Source organism: Mobula birostris, chromosome 5 (genome assembly GCF_030028105.1).
Source record: "Mobula birostris isolate sMobBir1 chromosome 5, sMobBir1.hap1, whole genome shotgun sequence".
Taxonomy (NCBI): domain Eukaryota; kingdom Metazoa; phylum Chordata; class Chondrichthyes; order Myliobatiformes; family Myliobatidae; genus Mobula; species Mobula birostris.
In genome coordinates, this window is record NC_092374.1 from 66,565,033 (window position 1) to 66,586,144 (window position 21,112).

The window sequence follows — 21,112 nt, forward strand, 5'->3', positions numbered from 1 at the left end:
ACAGACTTCTGTCACTTGCCCTAATTTGTTTCCTAACAGGAGATCCAATATTGCATCCCCTCTAGTTGGTCCCTCTATATACTGATTTAGAAAACTTTCCTGAACACATTTTACAAACTCTAAACCATCTAGACCCCTAACAGTATGGGAGTCCCAATCAATGTATGGAAAATTAAAATCCCCTACCACCACAACTTTATGTTTCCTGCAGTTGCCTGCTATCTCTCTGCAGATTTGCTCTTCCAAGTCTCATTGACTATTGGGTGGTCTGTAATACAATCCCACTAATGTGGCCATACCTTTCCTGTTTCTCAGCTCCACCCATAAGGACTCAGTGGACAAGCCCTCTAATCTGTCCTGCCTGAGCACTGCTGTAATATTTTCCCTAACAAACAATGCTACTCCCCCACCTTTCATTCCTCTGCCTCGATCACATCTGAAACATCGGAACCCTGGAATATTAAGCTGCCAGTCCTGCCCCTCTTGTAGCCAAATTTCACTAATTGCTACAACATCATAATTCCACGTGTCAATCCACGCCCTCAACTCATCCACCTTCCCCGCAATACTCCTAGCATTGAAATATATACACCTCAGAAGATTTTTACCACCACTCACAACCTTTCTATCAGCGGATTTGCTTAAACTTTCAACATCATTTATTTTCACCCCAGCCACACTGTCAGCTCTGGCACTCTGGTTCCCATTCCCCTGCAAATCTAGTTTAAAGCCTCCCCAATAGCACTAACAAACCTCCCTGAAAGGATGTTGCCAATTTGGATGATTGGAGGTTTAGGAGCTTGATCTGAAGTAGGTTAGTACATAATTTGGCTTTTTTTGATATGTAGATGAAGTCTCAGGAGCTTGTATGTTCTGGCAAGAGCATACATTGTGCACTGCAGACCCTCCTCAAAGTGAGCTACAAGGCCATTGTCATCTGCATTATGGAAGTAGTTGACACCTTGATCTTTGCCTTGAACCTGTTTTGGATAAAGAACCCCTCCCCCATCTATCCTATAGAGAATCTGGACTTCTTGGGGGACTTCTTAGCATGTGAGGTGAAGAATGGTTACAATGAAAACGGCAAACAGAGTTGGGCGAATGATGCACCCCTTAAAAGGTGCTGTTTCAGAGCCGCTGTTGCTGATGACTGTTGCACTCATATTATTGTGTAAGAGCTGCAGGATCTTGAGGTATTCCTCTAGACACCCGATTTTGGACAGTACCACCCAAAGGACAGGATGATTTACTGAGCCAAATGATTTTGTAAGGTCTATAAAGGCTATATAAAGTGGGAGTTTTTGCTCCTGTGCTTTCTCCTGCAATTAACATGTTGTAAAAATCATGTCAGATGTCCCTCTGACTGGATGGATGTGAATAACAGGCAGGCACAGGATAAATGTTAGCCCTGGAGCTAAACAAAAGTTGGAATGTTATGGGGTAGGACACCAGAATGAACGTTGCTCAGGTAATGGAGAAAACGCTGGCCAGGGTCCCAGGATGAATGTTGTTTAGGGTGTTGTAACGAAGGTTTCCTAAACCACATGACGAAAGTTGCCCAGAGTATAGGAAGAATGGAGAATGAAATGGTACCCAGGGAGTGGAACAAATGTTAGCTAGGTCACAAAATGAATGTTGGACAGGGTACAGAATTCAATATTGTAGAATGGATGGGCTAAATCTTAACAAGAGAACCATGACGAAAGTTACCACAGAGTACGGGGAGATGAATATTCCTGAGGTGAACCATCCTCAAACTCAAACTTCATACCAGACTTAAAGGAAATGTAGTATTCAACAAAGGTCTCATGTTCCACTCGAAAGATGGCACCATTGAAGAGTTCAACAGTTGCTTCATACTGCATAGTGTCAGCTTGTCCTATATACTCGAGTCCTTGCAATGGCATTGTCCATCCATTACCTCTTATTACCCAGGCTGGGTTCACAACAGAATTGAAGCCACTTTCAACTCCACAGGAGTTGTTGCATTTAATGAGCAAATCAGCTAACTATTCCTTTCATGCTCTTTGAGTTGTAAATAATAGAAGACAATATGGCTTTCAAACACACAGTGCATGTAAAGGACTTTTGAAATTACAGTCTTCATTACAACATAAAAAGTTGGAAATAATGATAAAAACTCCTGGAACGACTAAAAGTGACAGATGATGCTCAGACATGAAGCCAACTATGACCTATCAGTGGCAAGATTTACATCCCCACAGAGCTCCCTTGCAAGCTGTTTGGGGAAATAAAAAGATAATCAAAGTTACTTTCCTATTGAGATTGGGAAATTAATGACGCTGGAAATATATGCACCATGTACTACACCAACAGGGAAAATGAACAGATTCAAGAAAGCAACACTGATAATAGTCCATAAGACAGGAAGACTTGAACCACATATTTTTTTTCTGTTTATATTACAAAGCCCATTATGGGCTGATAAAGGACCTTTGACCTGAATGTTAACTTTGCTTTTCTTTCTACAGTTCCTGCCCGAACCTCTAAGGGTCTCCAGCACAACCTGTGCTTCTTTCAGATTTCTAGCATCTGTTGTCTTTTTAGACTTTCATCGAAAATGTACTTATTCAATCCCACCAAATTAAATGACTAATCTAGGAAACTGGATAATTGTATGTACAGACAAGATATTTATTGCATGCTAGTTGCAGATGTCAACTTGATTCAGTGTCTTTTGCCGTTAAGTTAGATAGTTGCACATTCAGATTGATTTGTAACTCAAACTGACACTCCTGTTGAGCAGTGATGGTTGTGATATATCACCAGAGGTGCTATCTACCTTGCAAGTTGTTCAGTGGAAGCTCTGTTCACTTATTCAGGTTACCAAGCAAACGACACACTTAAAAAATTAAATTTTTGTTGATGTCCTGACCAAGAGTTATACCTGACCAAAAATAGAAAGGGATAATACTTCATCATTACCAATCTGGAAACAAGGAAAATTGTATTTCCATTCAGGCAAAACCAACTTAGTTTCAAAGCAATGAAAACAGGATGTAGACATGATATTATCTGCTACGGGAAATGAAAACTTCTCAGACTAACTCGTCTTTTAGGTCATTACAATTAGTGGGACTTGCTGTGAGTAATTGGCTATTGGAGTTCTACTATTGTAGCAACTACTCTTCAAAGTAGGTCACTGACCAGAAAGCACCTTAGGACATCCTAAGAACATCAAAGTCAGCGGCTAAATGTAAATTCTTTCTTCATCAGATCAAACTTTATGGTCTAAATCAATTAAATTTGGACTTCATCTAATAAATTTGTAATGTATCCCAGAGCTGGTTTGATATAAACTTTTTTACTTATTTCTCAATCCACTTTTTCAACAGTTGAATAGTTATGTGAGTCTGGAGTAACAATTCAGTGAAGAAAACCGATCTTCAGCATGATCTGAATTTCAGACCAATTAACAATAAACTTTCTTATTGATTAGTACTAAGCTTAGTGCTAGCCACCAGTGGACTGATGTGTTAAGGCCAATGATTTCCTTCTAGTAAAAGCTCAAGGAGTTAGCTGTGCAGCCAAATAATATAGCAAAACCCAGCAGCTTCCATTACAACAAACAGGAATTTGTAGAAGAGGGACCATAGGATCCAGGTAGTCTGAAAATACATAGAGTAGATGTACTCACTCCCAGCATTGGCAAGCAATAGCCATGCCACTCAGAAAGGAATCCCACATCTCAATGCTGAGAAATCACACACCCATCTCCAGCTCTCACACTAAGCTGTGGGCAGTTCATTGCTGGAATCAAATCAGCTTCCCGACACAGCAATGGGGAGGGCTAGACTCACCTCAGGTTCCCAGCACAGCAGTGCTGTCCGTAATACACCTCTGCCTGACCTCATGATTGTTTCCAGCACTTGTTTTTTAACTTGAAATTTTAATTCTGTTTCTCTCCACAGATACTGCCCAGCCTGCTGAGTATTTCCAGCAACTGCTTTCCATAAAATTTCACTTATCATGGTGACTCTATGATTAATGCCATTTACTAATTACACTCTTCAAGGCAGTAAATCTTACCTTGAAAGAAACTGGCCTGATGTTATGTTAATTTCTTCCCAATGCATGCAGTTCGTTGTAGTTGGAATGAGTGCCAGATCTGGTCTGACATAGGCTGCAGTGGTTACTGCTCTGGCTATCAGTTCCAATGCATCCTGTACATAGTTGTGGAAAACAGGTTCAGTCATTTTACCATGGGCCAACAGACCCATGGGCAGTCCCTCAGTCCTTAGCTCCTCCACATTTTGAGAGTCACCTAGAATCCAATGGTGTTCTGCCAGCATCAATCCGTAGTTTGCTGCCAACTGGAAAATCTTTTGGAAGTGGTCAATATTGCAGCCAAAAGTAATGATGGACAAAGACACCTCTTTAGCTGCAGCCAAGTACCCTTGCAGGTAACTGAGAAAATCATTGTCATCACTGTCTTCTGTGATGTTGAATATGGTCCCGAGGTGAAACTTGGAATTGTTATACAAAAGGCTGAGGAAGTTGGTCACATTCCACTCTTGGCACAGAACCAGGCTGACGTCGTACCAACTATTCATCGTCAGGAGAAAAATAAGAATGTCTGCGTGGGTGGGGTGAGAATTTTCCAGGCTCATCTGCAGATGGAGGGGATTCTGTATCAATCAATAAAAAGAATAGATCAGCACAAAAAAATCAAACTTTCAGTGTGTTTTTAATCTGTGGAATCCAAACCAGCGTAAATTTGATTGAGTGGATACTGAAATGATTCTCCCTTAGATGGGGGCTAGGGGAGGGAACAGATGGAACAAGGTTGGTGGAGTGGAGCTAAAATTAAGAGCCATAGTCTAAGAGGTAACGGAATGATCTTTTAAGGCTGTACTGTACATTCAGAACTGCAGTTGAGGTATATTTGGACTATCTGCAAAGGTTATAGGTCTGGAGAAAGACTAAATAAACTATGATCTTTATGAATGGTAGGGCAGCTGAAGTAGCTGAATGGCTTACCTCTGCTCCTATTTTATGTTTTTATGAATGTTTTTGAATTAATCACAAATATATCTTTAATACCCCCGTGTACTAACGAGGCAAAAGCAAGTTTTAATTTCTATGCAACTGTGTTATATTAGATTTTGTAAAACATTCAATGAATGTCTGAAAGGTCGAAATGACAATTAAGCTCTTTCTGAACTCTTAGCATTCAGGGTCTGTATCTCTGTTAGTGAGAAATGTTTCCAAGTGTCTTTCAAGTGTTTTGATAGTTGGCTTGACAAATTGGTTTTGTTTAGATTCAGGCTTATCGTTTATATATAGACATTAATATTCTTTTGTAAGTCCAAAGGAATGTTGTGTCCAAAACATTTGGTGGACTAATGGATGAAGACTGACAATTAAAATGTCTAATTGATTTATGAGGGTAAGCTGAACACCGTGTTTAATGGACACAGAATGTGTTTGAAAATAAAACCATGTTAATATAAGAAGAAAAACAGTTTGTCTGTTTCTGTGTCTCTGCCTTATGAAGCTTGTGAATATACTGGGCTGCCTTTCCTAGTATTATTGGGCCAGAAATCACAATCAGTGCCTGGGACTCAGGGGTGGTTTCACGAGTGAGTTGGAGTTCAGAGATCCCTGACAACAGCAACAATGAAGTGATGACAAAGAATTGCGAGCCCTGAAATTTTTTGTGCCTTGCAGTAATTTTTGTGGAAGTCTTTAAGACTTGCTATTTTGTGTGGTTTATTTTTGCTTTCTATTTTATAATAATAAATTAGGCTTAGGTTACTTTGTTATGGTTGTATACTTATTACCACTTCTCCTGGACACTTGAATTATTGGGTCTGGTTAATTCAGCACATTACACATTGGTGCTATGAGCAAGGTCCAGAAAGGTGTGGAAGTGGACAAGCAAGTCGAGTCTTATTATACCCAAGACTTATCAGGTCCCTGGATGGATGGATAACTTGGAGGGTTGTGGATCACTGGCTAATGTTCTGGCATATAGAGTCCTCTTGAAGAAGGTATTTGTTGAATTGCCTGTGCATTATCACAATGCCTTAAGTATAAAGCTTTTGCTTCAAAGAGGAATTCTCTATCTCAAGTGGGGTGGATTTTTATGAATGCGAGGGACCTCCTTGGTCTGACCCTATGCTCATCCCCAGGTACTTGATAACATTTTGGGAATTGATTTGTTAAAGTGAACTTCCATCATGACACTCTTTGGCAAATTTGCTTTTGGTATTAAGATTGTGACTATTCTGGTTGGAAAGGCAAAATGGGTATCTGTCTTTCTACCCTTGCCATCGCAAATAGCAGTTGCCAGGCAATATCATATCCTGTGAGAGCATAAAGAAATCATTCAGACAGTCAAATTCCCTTTTAACATGGGGGGGGGGGTCTTCAAACTGCCCTATCTCCTTATAAAAGCCATTTATAGACAGTCAAGAAAGCAGATGGTTCATGTCATATGACAATTGATTATCGCCAGTTAACCTGGTTTGCCCCTATGCTAGCCACAGCTATTCTAGACATTGTGACCCTGATTGAGGACCTTTCAAGTGGGACTGACAGTTATTATGCTGTTATTGATTTGGTCATATTGACTGCTCAGCAATAGGGATTTCTTCTCCATCCCTATTGCTAAGCAGTCCCAAGATCAGCTTACTTTTACATGGAAGGGCCTTCAGTACACCCTTACACAAATTCCACAGGGATATGTCCATAGTCCTACTATTTGCCATAGTGTGGGGGCATGGGATTTGCTTGAGTATGTCCTACTTCTCAGCATTAAGGTAGCTCACTATGTAGATTATGTGGCAGGGATACTCTGAAGTGGAGGTTTCCAAAGCCCCTTGTACTTTGATTGATCACATGCAATTGAGGGGGATGGGAGATTAACCCAAATAGAATACAGGGCCCAGCTACAAATGCTTCTGGGAATACAATGGACTAAGGATGTTAGAATAATTCTGATAAGGTCAGAAATAAGATCCTAGACATAGCACCCTCTACGACAAAACAAGACGCCAACGTTTTGTTGGCCTTTTGGGATACTGGTGGCATCACATATCCCATTTGACTTTGCTCCTCCAACCCTTGTAAGCCATGACCAGAAAGAAATGTTGTTTTGTATGGGACGTCGAGCAACAGTCAGCTTTGGAGGCTGCAAAGGAGGCTGTCACCATGGCCTTTCCCCTCTCGCCTCATGAGTGGGCCTCCCCTTTGAACTGCAAGTTTCTGTTAAAGATGATGTGGCTGTCTGGAGCCTGTGGCAGAAGTGTGAAGGAAAGAATATGCTTCTTGGTCTCTGGTCCCGGAAGCTTCCTGATGCTGCTACCGGATACATTGTGCTTGAGGAACAACTCCTTGCCTGCTACTGGGCGTTGATAAAGACTGAAACACAGACAGGAGATTCTCCCATCCCTCTCCACCCTGGCCTTCTCATTATGGGATGTGTGCTCTCTGACACACTCACTCATAAGGTGAGTGGGCAATGGAGTTCAATTGTCAAGTGGAAGTGGTATTTCTGAACGAGAATCAAAGGGACCGGACAGAATTAATAAAACACATGAAATAGTTGCTGGGCCCCCTCAGGCTATGTCACCCATGGCTGAACCTACTCTGGTTGAAGTTTTGCCTGTTTCATGGGACGTTCCGTTTTATCCTTATGACTCCTGTTCAGCATCAGCACGCCCGTTTCACCAACAGCTCTGCGATATGGAAGAATGGTCATCGTTTTTTGAAAGCTGCAGCCTTTAATTCCTCACCCAACAAGTTCCTTAGGAGGAAGGTTCTGATGGGTCAAGTCAATATGCAAGTTATTATGCATGATACCGAAGGAGCCCATATTAATACTGATTCTAGGGCTGTTTCTAATGGGCATGCTGTCTGCCGACAGTTGTATACTGTTATGGAGCACCCAGCTGAAGAGTGGAGTTATGGAAAGATACTTAGAATCAATCATCGTCCAGTGCCGTTGCAGTTTACCATGTCGATGAACATTTGAAAGATGATTTGCCGATGTCAAGGTTTAGCAACAGTGCTGACAAACTCACTGGTGACACCTAGCTCTCAGCCTACAGGGTACCGTGGTCTAGACAGTGGGGGGTTATTCCTTCCCACTGATGTAGCTTATGGGCTATGTTTAGGAATTAAGGACCAACAGTTTTTATAACAACCCTTGGCTATTATTCGCCAGGGGTGTGCTCCTCTCAGATTTGGTAATTAGATTATGATGGTCCCCTTCCTTTACAGAAGCAATTCCAGTACCTCCTCCTCACTATGGTAGACACTTATTCAGGTCTTTTGATGGAAATCCCTACTACTAAAGCTAATCGGGATGGTACCTACAGAAATTATACCATCTTGATTCTGCATACATCATTCCCTTTGAAATTCCTTTTTGTTGATGACAGGACAAGCTATTCCTTCTATTTCTGAAGGCACAACTGAATGCGCTGATAAAGAGCTGATTCAGTTCTGCAAGGGAGAGCATAAAGTGTTTGTGACATACCCTGTTCCGCTCCAGTGGAGGGTGAGATTATCACCCATGGACAAAGAAATATACATACTGGGGAATGGTATGAGGACAGACCCATCATGTGTATGTGGATAATAGTAATCTGCCCAAGAGGGAATGAAAACATTTCTACCTCTTTGTCCGCTTATGATTTTAAAAGTTCCTGCTTAAATGTTTTTGTTTTAATGCTTGTTTTGTGTTTTGTTGGACACCAGGCTTCTGTTGAGACCCAACAAGCCACTGACAACCTTGTTATTTGTGAAAATTATATATTTGTTTTGTGGAAAGATATACATTAGGCAAGATGTGCTAATTGGGAGGCCTTTAAGTGTGAGGGAATGTTGTAAACCCAGAGTAACTGGCCTCATAAGACATTTTCTTATGAAACAAGCAAAGTACCAAATTGATTGTAATTTGACTCTTGCATCCCTGGTCACAATGTAGAGCTTGCAAACCTTACTCATTCTGTTTGAATTGTCAACAAAATGTTCTTAATATCTCTTAGGGATGAGGCCATTAATATTTTAATGTGAATGTTGAGGCTAATCCTTGGATCTGTATAACTTCTCATATTTTAATAATGGTCATAATCCTAGTTTTAATCGTTCAAGGAATATTAATATATAGTCTTCATTTTAAACAGAAGGAAGAGTTCTATGTGTTTTCAACCTGCCAGACATTCAAGGGGTGAAACATGTTCCATGAGATTTTGTAAAATATTAGATAAATGTCTGGAAAGTGAAAATGACAGTTTAGGGCCTTCTGAACTCTTAGCATGTGGGGTCTATACATCTGCTGGTGAGTAATGTTGGAAAAGAGTAAACCGTGGACCCTTCGTCAGGAATGTTGACTGCTTCCATAGACACTGCCTGGCCTGCTGAGCTCCTCCAGCGTTTTGTGTGTGTTGCTTTGGATTTCCAGCATCTGCAAATTTTCTTGTGTTGATGAATTCTTTTGTGGATGAAGGGTGATCATTAAGATGTCTAATTGGTAGATAAATGCTGAATATTGTCTTAATTGACAAGGATGGGTTTGAACAACAAAAACAGACTGAATTAGTATAAGAACAAAGAGATTATCTATTTCTGGATCTCTCTGCCTTATGAAGCACGTGATTATATTGGGCTGCCTTTCCCAGTTTCATTGGACTTCACCAAGGACCAGAAATCGTGAACAGTGCCTAGGACCCTGGGATGGTTTCACGACAGAGTCAGAATTTGGAGCTGGAATAAAGTGGTGACTAAGAATTGTGAGCCCTGAAATCTTCATGCCTTGCAGAAATCTGTGTAACTTGCTATGTAGTATTTAGAATGGTTTATTTGTGCTTTCTATTTTATGGTAATAAATTAGGTTTAATTTACTTTGTTATATGTATATGCTACCACTTTTCATGGACACTTTTGGGTCTGTTTAATTCAGCCTATTAAAGCAACAGAATGGGTTTTAAGTCTCATATGTTGCTAAATTAGGAGACTGTGATCTTTAACTAATATTAAACCATTTACATTAGTGTATTTTCCACTTTGTGTTATGCATTCAACTAATATAAGCAATTCAATAGGTTGTCATGAAAGGGAGATGAAGAGAGCAGCAGACAAAGTTCCCACTGGAAACTAATGCATTACAACGGGTGCAAAATTCAGCTCACTTTGTTAATTCTTATTTGAGTCTCTTTTCAGGAATCATGCTTGATGCAGAGAGAGAATCGAGAATGAAGATAATCATTTTATTTAACAAGAGTAAGAAAATGATATGGAGAGTCTGAACAATTTTATCAAGTTAATAGATATTTATAGCAATGAGATGTTCCCTTTGGTCTTTGCCAACGTTTGAACTTTGAGGTCATTAAAATATGTTCACAGGCTGGAGAGGTTATCTTCAAGTCAGCATTTTTAATCCTAGAAGTGAAGTGGGTGGGGCTGACAAGAATGGCAAGGCAGAGAGCAGGCTGACTATTCACAAGTGCACTTTGGAATAAAGTAACCCAATTTCTAACAGCAATGCTCTAAAGCAGCTTTGCAATCAGAATGATGCAATTATGCATGCACCCAAATCGAAAAGCACATCATCCATGGACACCATGATGAGTGACAGAATGTGTCTGGTCGATGTACAGGATTGGGTGAGTTGACCTGACGACCAGCATTCAAGATCAAAAATATTGATCTTCTATGATGTAGTGCTGAAAAAGGCAGTGTTACAGTGACCTAGTTTCAAGGTAATTACCTTCCTTGAATAGATCACTTCCTAAAACAACTGGGAGCGAGCTCCATATTTTAACTTTCCTTGCACTAGCACACAGTTTGTACACATAAATGCTGATGTACATTGACAATAGAATTTCTCTTTCTATTGTGGAGTGTTAATAGTTTCAATAGTACCTTGGAAGATTTAAGAGCAGTAACCCTATCAACCTGAACCTTTCATTCAGAACAAAATTGCTCAAGACTTTATCTGACCTTCCTTTATAAAGATCACCTGTACTTCCAGGACAAAAGAAAATAATTGTGTGCAAGATAGTTTCTCAGGTGTTAAAAATATCAGTTGTCATTGCATTTGAAAGCTGGCGTGCCCGCAAAAGCAGAGAAAGAACACTTACTAATTATTTCTATAAGTTTGAAACTGATTTTCTTAAATAAAAGCATTCACTTTCCTTGCTACTGTTTCTTGCTCTGACAAGTATATGTGTGTCCTTTTTAAGGATTGACTGAATGTTGAATTAGTGTCATTGGAAAAGATCACCCTCAGAGATATAATTTTAGAACTTGTTCACATTTAAATATTTCCCAGTGAGATTTTTAACTAGTCTCAAAAATGACCCATACTTAAAAAATATACTTGACCTTTAAAAGTCCATAGAATGGTGGTCTAATGATTCAATGATTTGAAGGTTAGTTCCATTTTAAAAATCACGCTCACAGCAATGTGGTGCTTAAGTGGTTATGACAAAAGATGAGGCCTCAGAAAAAATGATTAAGGGTATTTGTGCAAACCACCAGAAACTCTGTTCTGATGAAGTGTCATTAACTTGAAAAGTTAATTCTGTTTCTTTTTCCACACAGCACTTTCAGCTTTTATTTCAACATCCTGGGGCAGAATTTGTTAGGTCTGTCCAGAAAGAATTCCTGACACAATATGTAGAGAGGCTGTCTAGAGAGACCTTACTGTATCTGGTAATAGATATTGAACCTGCAAAATTGACAGATCCCTTAGGGTTGAGCATTTCAAAGACAGCGACCAGAGCTCCATCACCTTCACCATAGTTTTGGACAGGGATAGGAACAGACTATATGTTTATGGGAAAGTATTTAATTGAGGGAGAGTGAATTGTGATGCTATTTGGCAGGAACCTGGGAGTGTAAATTGGAAATAGATACACTCAGTGAAATATACAATGGGAATGTGGAGACCCTTTAGGGAGCACGTGCGTGGGGTTCTTGGTACGATTGTCCCACTGAGACAAGGAAGCGATGCTAAGATGAAGGAGCCATGGTTGACAAGAGATGTAGAATATCTAGTTGAGAGGAAGAAGGATGCTTGCTTAAGGATTAAAAAGCAAGGATCAGACAGGGCTCTTTAAAGTTACAAGGTAGCCAGAAAGGAGCTTAAGAGGTAGAAGGGTTCATTAGAAGGCCTTGGTGAGTAGCATTAAGGAAAACCTCAAAGCATTTTACAGGTACATGAAGAACAGAAGGATGAATAGAGTGAGAATAGACCAATTAGCGATCATGTGCTTAGAGTCAGAGGAGATGGGGGTGGTCCTTACTGAAAACATTGCTCAGTATTCACCAGTGAGAGGGATCTTGACAAATGTGACGTCAACGTAAAACAGTCTAATACACTAACATATCAATGTTAAGAAAAATGATGTGCTGGAACTTCTGAAAAACATTAGGATAGGTAAGTCATAAACACAAGAGATTCCACAGGTGCAGGAGATCCAGAGCACACACACAAAATGCTAGAGGAACTCAGCAGGCCAGGCAGCATCTATGGAAATGAATAAACAGTCAACATTTTGGGCTGAGACCCTTCAACAGGATAGGCAAGTCCCCAGGGCTGAAAAAGATATACACGAGGTTAGTAAGGGAAGAGATTGCTGCAACATTGTCAATGATATTTGCATCCTCACTGGCCACAGGGGTAGTGCCAGAAAATTGGTGGGTGGCAAATATTATGCCTTTGTTCAAGAAAGGTAAAAGGGATAATCCTGGAAGTATAGACCAGCGTGATTTATGTAAGTGGTGGGCAATCTATTGGTGGGATTCTTTGTAACCGCATTTGGAGAAGCATATTCTGATTAGAGATTGTCAACATGGCTTTGTAAGGGGCAGGCGTGCCTTACATGAATGATTGCATACTTTGAGGAAGTGACAAAACATATTGAAGAAGGTAGAGCAGTAGGTACGGTGTGTATGGATTTTAGTAAGGCACTTGACAAGGTTTCCCAGGATAGGCTCATCTAGAAAATCAGAAAGCATGGGATCTAGGGAAACCTGGCTGCTTCGATTCAGAATTGGCTTGAACACATAAAGCAGAGGGTTGTAGTATATGGAGTGTATTCTGCCTGGAGGTTGGTGACCACAGGCATCTGTTCCGGGACTCCTGCTCTTAGTGATTTTTTTTATAAATGATTTGGATGAGGAATTGAAAGGGTAGGTTAGTAAGATGAAACAAACTTCATGGTGTTATAGATAGCGTAGAAGATTGACATAGGTTACAAAGATGCACTGATAGGGCAAAGACGTGGGCTGACAAGTGGTAGATGGAGTTCAATTCAGAAAACTGTGAAGTGATTGAATTTGGAAGGTTGAACTTCAAAGCAGAATACAGGATTAACGGCAAGTTTCTTAAGAGTGTGGAGGAGCAGAGGGATCATGGGGTTCATGCCCATGGATCCCCAAACATTGCAGTGCAAGTCAAGAGTGTTAGTAAAAAGTTGCATGGAGTGTTGGCCTTCATTAATCAGGGACTGTGTTCAAGAGACACGAGATAACCCAGAAAATTATAGACCAGTGAGTCTTACTTCAGTGGTGGGCAAGATGTTGAAGAAGATCCTGAGAGGCAGGATTTATGGGCATTTGGAGAGACATAATCTGACAGTGACATCAGCTCTGGACCGGGGAGTGAAGGTTCCCGAGTTTGAACCCAATCAGGCTGCTCTTGGGTATGCTTTCCATCTGTGCCGGGTTGAGTGTCGAGCTCGCAACTCAGCTTTGTAAACAAAAACTGCGCTGTGAGAAGGACATGGGGGACCACTCACAGAATCTTTCCTCCAAGACAACCACTTGAAGAAGTGGTCGCCGAGGCTCTGGCAGAGTATGGCACATCAAAAAAAAATCTGATTAAGGATAGTCAGCATGGCTTTGTTAAGGGCAGGTAATCCCTTACGAGTCTGATTGAATTCTTTGTGGATGTAACAAAACACATTGATGAAGGTAGAGCAGTGGATGTAGTGTATATGGATTTCAGCAAGGCATTTGATAAGGTTCCCTATGCGAGGCTCATTCAGAAAGTAAGGAGGCATGGGATCCAAGGAGACCTTGCTTTGTGGATCCAGAATTGTCTTGCCCACAGAAGGCAAAGGATGGTTGTGGATAGTTTGTATTCTGCATGGAGGTTGGTGACCAGCGGTGTTCCACAGGGATCCGTTCTTGGGCTCATCCTCTTTGTGATTTTTATAAATGACCTGGATAAAGAAGTAGAAGCAACACACATCAAAGTTGCTGGTGAACGCAGCAGGCCAGGCAGCATCTCTAGGAAGAGGTACAGTATTCCTAGAGATGCTGCCTGGCCTGCTGCGTTCACCAGCAACTTTGATGTGTATTGCTTGAATTTCCAGCATCTGCAGAATTTCTGTTGTTTGCGTAAAGAAGTAGAAGGGTGGGTTAGTAAGCTTGCTGATAACACAAAGGTTAGGGGTGTTGTGGATTGTCTGAAGGGTTGTCAAAAGTTACAGCGGGACATTGATAGGATACAGAACTGGGCTGAGAAGTGGTAGATGGAGTTCAACCCAGATAAGTGTGAAGTGGTTCATTTCAGTAGGTCAAATTTGAAGACAGGATATAGTATTAGAGGCAAGACTCTTGGCAGTGTGGAGAATCAGAGAGATCTTGAGGTCCGTGTCCATACGATACTCAAAGCTGCTGCTCAGGTTCTCAGTGTTGTTAAGAAGGTGTAAGGTGTGTTGACATTCATCAGCTGTGGGATTGAGTTCAAGAGCCGTGAGGTAATGTTATGACCAAATAAGACCTTGGTCAGACCCCACTTGGAGTACTGTGCTCTGTTCTAATCACCTCACTGCAGAAAGGATGTCAATACTATAGAGAGAGTGCAGAGTAGATTTTACAAGGCTGTTTCCTGGATTGGAGAGCGTGCCTTATGAGAATTGGTTGAGTAAACTTGGCCTTTTCTCCTTTGAGTGATGAAGGTTGAGAGGTGACTTGATAGAGCTGTATAAGATGATGAGAGGTATTGCTCATGTGGATAGCCAGGAGGATTTTCCCAGGACAGAAATGGCTAACACAAGGGGTCATAGTTTTAAGGTGCTTGGAAGCAGGTACGGAGGGGATGTCAGGGGTAAGTTTTTCACACAGAGAGTGGTGGGTGCATGGAATGCACTGCCTGCGATGCAGTTGGACGCAGAAACAATAGGATCTTTTAAGATACTCTTAGATAGGTACATAAGGTTGTCAAGCCGCGAAGTGGTAGTGGGTACAAGCTCCCACTAACTAAAGGTGCTCCTCACGCATGCGCCTCAAATAGCCTCTGACAACCAAGTCCAACTCCTGGCCTTCTCGTGTGGCTTAGCCTCTAAGCCGGGTGGAACTGTTTCTACTGACAGGAGAAGGAGCGAAGGTGGGTCCTGGCGCCTTAAGACCAGTGCTTCGGGTAGATGGAGCTCGTCAGCCTGAGAAGGCAGTCTATCTAAGAGAGGGAAAACTCTGATTTCAAACCCCAACTGCCTTGCGGCCATACCCACTCATGGGAAAGGCTTCCGGAGGAAACCCTGAGCACAAATCCGGAGCTGGAGTCCCTAAGGCAGTCCGACGTTGCCTTCAACCACGTTCTGGCAACACCTGCGACGACACTGGTGCCAGGCTGTATCAGCCCTTGCCCTTCCCTTGGACAACATCGGTGTCGTGGAGAGGGGAGACTTCCTGCATGGGCAACTGCCGGTCTTCCATACAACCTTGCTCAGGCCTGCATCCTGGAGAATTCCAGGCGCAGATCCATGGTCTCACGAGACTAATGGATGCCACCACCAGATAGGTACATGGAGCTTAGAAAAATAGAGGGCTATGCAGTACAGTAATTCTAGGAGAGTGAGTAGGTTACAAGGTTAGAACAACATTGAGGGCCGAAGGGCTGGTATTTTGCTGTAGATTTCTATGTTCTATGTTCTATAATGTTGCAGCTCTATAAAACTCAGGTTAGACCACATTTGGAGTATTGTGTTCAGTTCTGGTTCCCCTATTTAGGATGGATGTGGACACTTAAAAGAGGTTGCAGAAGAGATTTACCAGTACCTGCCTAGATTAGAGAACATGTCTTATGAGGATGGTTTGAGTGAGCTAAGAAGTTTTCTCTTTGGAGAGAAGGAGGCTGAGTGATCACTTGATAGAGATGTACAAGATGATGAGGCACAGATGGGGGGGGGCGGGGTGCAGGCAGAAACTACTTCCAGGTGGAAATGGCTAATACGAGGGGACATTTCTTTAATGTGCTTGGAGGAAAGTATAAGTGAGAAGTCAGAGGTAGTTTTTTTTTACACAGGGAATGGTGGGTGCATTCAACATGTTGCCAGGGTCGGTGGTAGAGAGAGATACATCAGAGATAGTTATGAGACTCGTAGGCACACAAGTGATGAAAGAAAAATGGAGGGCTATGTGGGAGAGAAAGGTTAGATTTTTCTCAGTTGGATGAAAGGGCTGGTTCAACATCATGGGCAGAAGGGCTTGTACTGTGCTGTAGTGTTCTATGTTTTAAATAGCTTTCTATTTAGAGATTCACAAATGACTGAAGATCCTCAAATCTGGAGCAACAACGAATGTGCTGAAGGAACTCAGCAGGTTGACCAGCATTTTTTAGGAGCAAAGGAATTGACAATGATTCAGGTCAAAACCCTGCACCAAGACAGAGTAGAGATTTGAGATGGCGGGTATATAAAGGAGTAGGGGAGTGGCTGGAAAGGATGCTGAGGCAATTGGTGGACTGAGAAAGGGTGCAAGATGACAGGCAGTTAGTGCCAGGTAGGGGAGGTGATCATGGTTGGAGTTAGAAGACAGTAGCAGATGACTGACAGATAGAGGCAGACAAAGAGAGAGACAGAGAGGAGAAAGAAAAAAAATCAGCTGGAACATGGCTGGGGAAGGGGAATGCAAAGGTGTGAGGTAGCTGCTGGAAAGAGATACACAGCTATATGAAGCATTTCCAGAACCAGATTCAGAATAGTAAAGGAGGTAAGGAGAGGAAACATTAGAGGAGAAATGAGAGGTAAGTGACAATCGGAACCAAATGGGGGGATAGTGGGTAGGTAGGTTTGGGGAACCTGTGTATGAAGTGGGTAGATGGAGCCAGAATGGGGAAAGGGGCTAGGGGGAATGTGGGAAGGGTATCAGAGCATCTATGTGGGGGGTGCGGAACGGAGAAGAGGGAAACAGAGGAAAAAATGGGAAGGATGACCTAAAATTGGAAAATTCACTGTTAATGGTTTTGTTCCTTCAGTTTGCATTGGGTTTTATCTTGGCGCGTGGCCAAGTGGTTAAGGCATTCATCTAGTGATCTGAAGGTTGCTAGTTCGAGACTTGGCTGAGGCAGCGTGTTGTGTCCTTGAGCAAGGCACTTAACTACACATTGCTCTGCGATGACACTGGTGCCAAGCTGTATGGGTCCTAATGCCCTTCCCTTGGACAACATTGGTGGTGTGGAGAGGGGAGACTTGCAGCGTGGGCAACTGCCGGTCTTCCATACAACCTTGCCCAGGCCTGCGCCCTGGAAACCTTCCAAGGTGCAAATCCATGGTCTCACGAGACTAACGGATGCCTATTACTATTATCTTGGCAGTAAAGAAGGCCAAGGATGAACAGATCACTGTGGGATTGAGAAGAGGAGTTGGAATATTTGGCAACTGTGAGCTCAGGATGGTCAATGGAGACTGAGTGTACTGTAGGTGTTCTGTGAAATGGTTGCTGAGTGTGCACTTGGTCTTGCTGATACAGAGCAGGCCAGGTCAGGAGTACTGAGTGCAGTAATTAATGTTGGAGGAGATGCACAGGAACCTTTGCATCACCTGGAAGGACTGCTTAGGTGTCTGGATGATGGTGATGAGAGTGTGGAAGGACAAGTGTTGGGTAAGTAGTGGATATTGTGGAGGGATGAGCAGACCGGGGAATCAGGGATGTGGTGGTCCTTGTGGAAGGCAGAAATGGGTGTGGAGGAGACAATATGGCTGTTGGTGGGATTATATTACAGATGGTAGAAATGATGTGGAGGATCATAGGACCAGAGGAACTCTATTTCAGTTCTTCTCTGGAAGTGGTGGGGTGGTGGTGGTGAGAGCATAAGTATGAGAAATAGCTCCCATCTACATCCTCTCCTCAGCACTCAGGCAGTAGCACCACATGTGTGCAGGAAATGTGTCCAACTGCAGCTTCTGACAGACCGCATTGAGCAGCTGGAGCTGTGACTGGATTCATACTGGAGCATCCGCGACACTGAGAAAGTCGTGAATAACACGTTCAGTGAGTTGGCCACACCACAGGTAAAGGCTACACAGGCAGAAAGGGAATGGGTGGCCACTAGACAGTGTAGCAGTAGGCAGGTAGTGCAGGAGTCCCCTGAGGTCATCTCCCTCCTAAACAGATATACTGTTTTGGATACTGTTGGGGGAGTTGTCTTATCAGGGGAAGGCAGCAGCAGCCGAGTTCATGGCACCATAGGTGGCTCTGCGGCACAGGAGGGAAGGAAACGGAGTGGGAGAGCTATAGTGATCGGGGATTCAATTGTAAGGGGAATAGATGGGCGTTTCTGCGGCCGCAAACGAAACTCCAGGAGGGTATGTTGCCTCCCTGGTGCAAGTGTCAAGGATGTCTCTGAGCGGCTGCAGGACATTCTGGAGTGGGAGGGTGAACAGCCAGTGGTCGTGGTGCACATAGGTACCAACGATATAGGTAAAAAACAGGATGAGGTCCTACAAGGTGAATTTAGTGAGTTAGGAGATAAACTAAAAAGTAGGACCACAAAGGTAATAATCTCTGGATTACTACCAGTGCCACGTGCTAGTCAGAGTAGAAATAGGAGGATATATCAGATGAATACATGGCTTGAAAAATGGTGCAAAGGGGAGAGATTCAAATTTATGGGGCATTGGAACCAGTTCTGGAGGAGGTGGGACTGGTGCAAACAGGACGGCCTGCAACTGGGCTGGACTAAAACCAATGTCCTAGGGGAAGCGTTTGCTACTGTTGTTCAGGAGGATTTAAACTAATGTGGCAGGGGGATGGGAACAAGTGCAGAGAGACAGAGGGGTGTAAAATGAGGGTAGAAGCAAAAAGTAGTAAGGTGAAAAGTAAAAGTGGCAGGCCAGCAAATCCAGGGCAAAAATCAAAAAAGGCCACTTTTCAACATAATTGTATAAGGGCTAAGAGTGTTGTAAAAGCAAGCCTGAAGGCTTTGTGTGTCAATGCAAGAAGCATTCGCAACAAGGTGGATGAATTGTAGGTGCAGATAGTTATTAATGAATATGATATAGTTGGGATCACAGAGCCATGGCTCCAGGGTGACCAAGGATGGGAGCTCAACATTCAGGGATATTCAATATTCAGGAGGGATAGACATGAAAGAAAAGGAGGTGGGGTGGCATTGCTAGTTAGAGAGGAGATTAACGCAATAGAAAGGAAGGACATTAGCCTGGAGGATGAGGAATCGATATGGGTTGAGCTGCATAACACTAAGGGTCAGAAAACGCTGGTGGGAGTGTGTACAGGCCACCTAACAGTAGTAGTGAGGCTGGGGATGGCATTAAACAGGAAATTAGAAATGTGTGCAATAAAGGAACAGCAGTTATAATGGGTGACTTCAATCTACATACAGATTGAGTGAACCAAATTGGTGAGGGTGCTGAGGAAGAGGATTTCTTGGAATGTATGCGGGATACATTCCGAACCAACATGTCAAGGAACCAACTAGAGATCAGGGCATTCTTGACTGGGTATTCAGCAATGAGGACGGGTTAGTTAGCAATCTTGTCGTGAGAGGCCCCTTGGGTAAGAGTGACCATAATATGGTGGAATTCTTCATTAAGATGGAGAGTGATATATTTAGTTCAGAAACAAAGGTTCTAAACTTAAAGAAGGGTAACTTTGAAGGTATGAGATGTGAATTAGCTAAAATAGACTGGCAAATGATACTTAAAGGATTGACGGTGGATATGCAATGGCAAGCATTTAAAGATCGCATGGATGAACTACAACAATTGTTCATCCCAGTTTGGCAAAAGAATAAACCAGGGAAGGTAGTGCACCCGTGGCTGACAAGGGAAATTAGGGATAGTATCAATTCCAAAGAAGAAACATACAAATTAGCCAGAAAAAGCGGCACACCTGAGGACTGGGAGAAATTCAGAGTCCAGCAGAGGAGGACAAAGGGCTTAATTAGGAAAGGGAAAAAAGATTATGAGAGAAAGCTGGCAGGGAACATAAAAACTGACTGTAAAAGTTTTTATAGATATGTGAAAAGAAAAAGATTGGTTAAGACAAATATAGGTCACTTACAGTCCGAAACAGGTGAATTGATCATGGGGAACAAGGACATGGCAGACCAATTGAATAACTACTTTGGTTCTGTCTTCACTAAGGAGGACATAAATAATCTTTCGGAAATAGTAGGGGACCGAGAGTCCAGTGAGATGCAGGAACTGAGGGAAATACATGTTAGCAGGGAAGTGGTGTTAGGTAAATTGAAGGGATTAAAGGCAGATAAATCCCCAGGGCCAGATGGTCTGCATCCCAGAGTGCTTAAGGAAGTAGCCCAAGAAATAGTGGATGCATTAGTGATAATTTTTCAAAACTCGTTAGATTCTGGACTAGTTCCTGAGGATTGGAGGGTGGCTAATGTAACTCCACTTTTTAAGAAAGGAGGGAGAGAGAAACCAGGGAATTATAGACCGGTAAACCTGACATCGGTGGTGGGGAAAATGCTACAGTCAGTTATCAAAGATGTGATAACAGCACATTTGGAAAGTGGTGAAATCATCGGACAAAGTCAGCATGGATTTGTGAAAGGAAAATCATGTCTGGCAAATCTCATAGAATTTTTTGAGGTTGTACCTATTAGAGTGGATAGGGGAGAACCAGTGGATGTGGTATATTTGGATTTTCAAAAGGTTTTTGACAAGGTCCCATACAGGAGACTAGTGTGCAAACTTAAAGCACACAGTATTGGAGGTACGGTATTGATGTGGATAGAGAATTGGTTGGCAGACAGGAAGCAAAGAGTGGGAATAAACAGGACCTTTTCAGAATGGCAGGCAGTGACTAGTGGGGTACCGCAAGGCTCAGTGCTGGGACCCCAGTTGTTTACAATATATATTAATGACTT

General features: G+C 42.4%; 1 protein-coding gene across 1 annotated transcript in view; it reads right to left on the reverse strand.

The window, feature by feature from the left end:
• The window catches only part of grin3a (glutamate receptor, ionotropic, N-methyl-D-aspartate 3A), a 210,398-nt gene that overhangs the window by 131,965 nt on the left and 57,321 nt on the right, over positions 1 to 21,112 (reverse strand). Inside the window, exon 2 of the mRNA XM_072259455.1 lies at positions 4,051 to 4,649. Coding sequence (XP_072115556.1) covers positions 4,051 to 4,649 — 599 coding nt within the window. The remainder of the gene's footprint in view (positions 1 to 4,050; positions 4,650 to 21,112) is intronic.